At 34.5% G+C, this 5,000-nt stretch overlaps 1 protein-coding gene across 1 annotated transcript in view; it reads left to right on the top strand.

Annotated features, from left to right (window-relative positions):
* LOC119590151 (lysophospholipase-like protein 1) overlaps positions 1-3,764 on the top strand; it is a 3,898-nt gene extending 134 nt beyond the window's left edge. Inside the window, exons 1-5 of the mRNA XM_037938938.1 lie at positions 1-148; positions 863-1,010; positions 1,242-1,363; positions 2,035-2,150; positions 2,748-3,764. The exon at positions 1-148 is cut by the window's left edge and continues 134 nt beyond it. Of these exons, the coding sequence (XP_037794866.1) occupies positions 64-148; positions 863-1,010; positions 1,242-1,363; positions 2,035-2,150; positions 2,748-2,972 (696 nt within the window). The 5' untranslated portion in view covers positions 1-63 and the 3' untranslated portion in view covers positions 2,973-3,764. The remainder of the gene's footprint in view (positions 149-862; positions 1,011-1,241; positions 1,364-2,034; positions 2,151-2,747) is intronic.
* The last annotated feature ends 1,236 nt before the right edge of the window (positions 3,765-5,000 follow it).

The raw sequence follows: 5,000 nt of genomic DNA, 5'->3' as shown, positions 1-5,000 counted from the left end.
AAAGATAACAACTCAACTCCTCCTAAAGTGTATTGAAATATAACTATTCCCAGTTAATTAGCAATGTCCTATAATATCACAGAAGTCACAGTAGTGCCTCAGAAGGGTTTAAGACACACGGCTACACTTATTTTTATGCATGGCTCGGGTAAGTTAAGCCAGTAAAGACACATTTATTGTGAAGTATTGTCGTTTACTGTTGCTTGACTTTTTAATAGGTTTTAATGTACTTAACATTAATTAGTAAAAGGCATGATTTGGCGACCTTTGATTTGTCATCTGAAGCAAATTTTATATTTTCCCCCAATTTGGTAGTTTTGCCTTTGAATTCTGGTAAACATTCTATTGCTGCTGTGTAAAGTAATGTAGAGTTATTGTAGACTTTTATTTTGTATATAAACAGCAATGTGTGTATGAATATAAATCTGATAATCATGTTCAGTGTATAGTTTTAATTTTTCTTGTGATTTACTGCAATAAAGTTCATACTAGCATCCACACAATATTTATTTCACACTGTACCAATAGTAATTAACCTCTCTATATAGGAAAAAGTGGCTAATTATAAGATTACCATAAGTAGGATTTTATAGGAAGGCGTGTAAGTATAGAGACAATATTTATTACATGATTTGTATAATAGGAAAGAATATTTTTAGTTTTATAGATCCTTTCTTTTAATATGATCAGACAGACAGATAGATAGACACAGACAGACAGACAGACAGACAGACAGATAGATTGACAGACAGACAGAGACAAACAAAGGAAGGCATAGCAATAAGCTTACTTAAGTAACATTGGAAATGAAACCCAACCAATCATGAAAAACTAACAATCATCCTGCTTTATGCTTTTACAGGGTGGAATGGAGTACTATCCAAGAACGATTTGGAAATGGTTTTCGGACAGGAATTCTCTTTTCCACACATTCGGGTTGTATACCCAACGTCTCCAGAAAGACCCTATACACCATGCAATGGAATGTTACAGCGTGTCTGGTTTGACAGGTATGATGTCCTGCATTACACTTCTTGTACTGATTTTTGTCCATGAAGAAGGATGGTCTTCTGTAATCTTTTTTCTCTGATTATATTATAATTTTGCATAATTTAGTTTATATACATGCAGACATATATCTGTCTCTCTGTCAGTCTTTCTCTCTATCTATCTCTCAGTCAGTCTATATTTTTATATACCTGTGTATATAGGTACACATGTCAAAGAACCCAATTATACAGGCAGGCAGTGGACATCAGTGCCCCAGAGGATGTTTCTTCCATCAGACCCATGGCAGAAGAACTCAATAAACTGATAGACAAGGAAATCAGTCTGGGAATTGATGTTAAAAGAATTGTCGTTGGTTTGTATTTTCACATTTCTCAGTGAATGCTTTATGGACTCAATGTAGTAATAGGCTTGGGAGAGAAAATTGCAAATCCTGTTAGTTTATTGTTGTTATTGTGAGAATTAGTGTAAAAGATCCTAACAGTAAATATTGTATTTGTATGATTGTACATGTTCATATGTACTATAGTTATTCCCTGCTTTCTCCAATTACTATTACTCATTGAATCTTTGTAATTGATTAAGCAAATATTTCAGTTTGAATTAAAAGATCTGTTGAAATGAAATGGACTGTTACAATATGCATAAGAAAACAATTGTATTATTATATTTACTTATCTTCAATTTAATATATACTCATGTTTTTATTTCTGAATAACATATTGTATAATATGTAGCATTTTCCGGATTGTGTAATAAAACAATATTATTCCTCTCCAGCTATGATAAACCTTTAACTTCCCCTCAAAAATAAGTAGATTAAGAAATTCTGGTGCCATAATTTATGATTTGATTAATTAAATATTAATATATAGGTGAATACCCAAAATGTACATTTTCATTTTTATAGTAATACATTTTATTGTAATTAATTTTTATAGTAATACATTTTATTGTAATTAATTATTATAATAATTATTTTCCATTTTACTAAACATCTTTTTCTTCCATTCAACCAAATTATAGGAGGCTTTTCAATGGGATCCAGTATGGCTCTGCAAATGGGCTATTGTTTCCGACCTGACGTTGGAGGAATTGTTGCTCTTTCTTCATTCCTTAACCAGGCAAGCAATGTTTATAAGGTGTGTGTTATCTATGAATACTTGTGAGTAAAATTGTTGCTGAGGCTATATAGTATAGTTGTTAGTGCATGTTAATTGCAATCCCATCAAAAGCCTTGTCTTTTTTTTTATCATTTATTGCATTTAATTTAATTATTTATTTATGTATTTATCTATTTATTATTTATTTATTACAGTAAGATTAGATTATTCAGAAGAACTTCCATTAACTCAAGTAATTTCAGGTTTATATGTATAGAGGGGATGAATGATAGAAATAATAGTTTGAAGATGGAAGATGCTTAGTTGTATATATAAATATAAAGAAGATGAGCATGTCTATTTTTTGTAGGGATGCTGACAGATTATAAACATTACTTTAGTAAGATGTGCAAATAAAAAAAGGGAGAGGGATAAGAAAAATAGGAAAGGACATTTGAAAAAATAAATAAAAGGAATGCTGAGCAAGTCATTACCAGCTTCTACTACCAATCCCAGCCTAGTAATATGAAGTTTGTTTCTTTTCTAATACCCATTTCTTATATCCATGAATAAACATTTAACATATCAAGGCAGTTATTTGACTGGATTCTATTTATGTTTTATTTTCTCAATAAGGTCCTGGAGTCAGTGCCAGAAGCAGAACGTCCCCCCTTGTTCATGTGCCACGGAGACAATGATAAAGTCGTTCCCTGTGCTTGGGGTGAGTGTACCTTTGCACAGCTACAGCAAAGAGGAGTCAAGGGAGAGTTCCATTCATTTCCAGGATTGAATCACAGTCTTTGTAAAAGGGAAGTTGAGTTAATGAAGAAATGGTTGGTGGATTTATTACCTGGTGTGTGATTACTGACTGGACACACACACACACACACACACACACACACACACACACACACACACACACACACACACACACACACACACACACACACACACACACACACACACACACACACACACACACACACACACACACACACACACACACACACACACACACACACACACACACACACACACACACGTACTTTAAAAATGTATCTGTTTAAGTTAAGACCATACATAACATAGCTTTAAACTATCAATATAATTTCACAAAACCGCAATTGTTTATAAAAGGTAGATTTACAGTTCACCAAAGCATACCTTATACAGCCAAATATTTGTTCATTATATTTTTTGTTATGTTTAATAAACCATATGTAGCCCAATAAATTGATTCCTTATTAATCTAAGCACCCAAATGGCTTGTCTGCATTTAGAATTCATTGCTGTTAAACCCTTCGACTGTGTTTGTAGTCTTCAGCATATTTTTAGGTTGCATATGTAGTTATAAGTAGTTACTGTAAAATTCAATATAATATATTTCTCATAGTATATATTGACTATGCATATTTTGTTAAATGATGCATCATATGTATTGATTAATATCCTATTAAAGTAGTCATACAAATGGATATATTAGCTTGTATGTGGTTACTGATTGGGATACACACAGTTCATTGTTAATCCTTCAGGGTTAATAGTATTAAATGCATGTGTAGACTGCATATATTATGTAGTTATGATTCACATAATTTGTGCTAATATATATCCTTCTGACTGATAATAAAATTTGTGTATTTTCAAAATATTTTCTTTGCCTGTTTTTTTAGTTTTATATCCTCAATAGATTGTAACCATGCATATGAAGTCATTGCAGAATGCTGTTGGATCAGTTGCAGGCTTCTTGCAGCTCAAGAAGACATTTACTTCAGTGCATCATGAATCACTGGGAGATCCTGAGACTTAAGGGAAACACAAAAAAGATTATTGGATTCATAAGTCCATGTATTTGTAATGAAAATGCTATAAAGCAGAGTGGGGCATGTTTAACTTCCTTTCCATGAATCCTGTTGTGAGGTAAGGCTGTACTTTTGCACCAGCACTGTTTCATGTAGTGGATATTAAGTAGAGCTGTTCATCGAAAGTTCAGTACAGAGCACCTTAGGTGATATTATGTTCACTAACCTTTGCTTTACTGATGATGTTATCTTATCTGAGGAGACCCTATTGCATTAGCAATGAAGCAAGGGCCTTGGGTCCAGATCAAGATCTAAGACTTCGACACATGCCTGAAGTTCCAGTGGTGAAAACATCAAAGTCACACAGAGTTTAAGATATATTGTTAGTCCTGAGTGGCAGGAGTCATGAACTCTGTTAACAAGAGTATCTGGATATGTGGATACTTATGTAGAAGGACCAGCTCTTGTAACTTAGAGTACCTCTTTATGCCTTTTATGTCATATGATCATAGGATACAGGTGGCAAGATGTGTGTTCAAACGAAGTCCTGTGCTGTAGTAAAACATTACTCTGGGACTACTAACCCAGGCTATATTGACATGGCTCGACTCTCAGAAGATGTTCCAACCATTTAGATCTCTCCAGCAGCAATCCTGGGTGGGGAAGGTTCTCTAAATGGCTAAGAAAGTCGTGTATTGGGCTGTGCCCCACCTAGCAGTTTGCCAAGAGGGACCCTTGTAGCTGTACACAGAGGGTGGATGCGGCAAGGCACCTTTCTCAGTGATAGCCCCTCTGATTGCTTGAGATCCTACTTTGAGGTGTTCAGCTCTTAAGTTGCTTGTGCTCTGCTGCAGTCCTATTCATTAAGTAATACCATATCCAGGCTAGTTCTGTAAGATCTCGAAGTCAAAACTGTGAAGAGTCAATACTGTCAGAGACGACAGTATTGGTCCACATATGCCCCTGGATCTTGGTAAACCTTTGCTCTCACCATGCCATAACCCTTGATTTGGTTGCAATCTAACCTGCAGCATTCCTTAGGCAGTGGGTCCTGGTAAAGCTAGGTTCTTAGGGTATTTTTACGAGT

Source organism: Penaeus monodon, chromosome 26 (genome assembly GCF_015228065.2).
Source record: "Penaeus monodon isolate SGIC_2016 chromosome 26, NSTDA_Pmon_1, whole genome shotgun sequence".
Lineage (NCBI taxonomy): Eukaryota > Metazoa > Arthropoda > Malacostraca > Decapoda > Penaeidae > Penaeus > Penaeus monodon.
The sequence above is the reverse complement of the archived record's forward strand: the minus strand, read 5'-3'. Positions and strand labels throughout refer to the sequence as shown.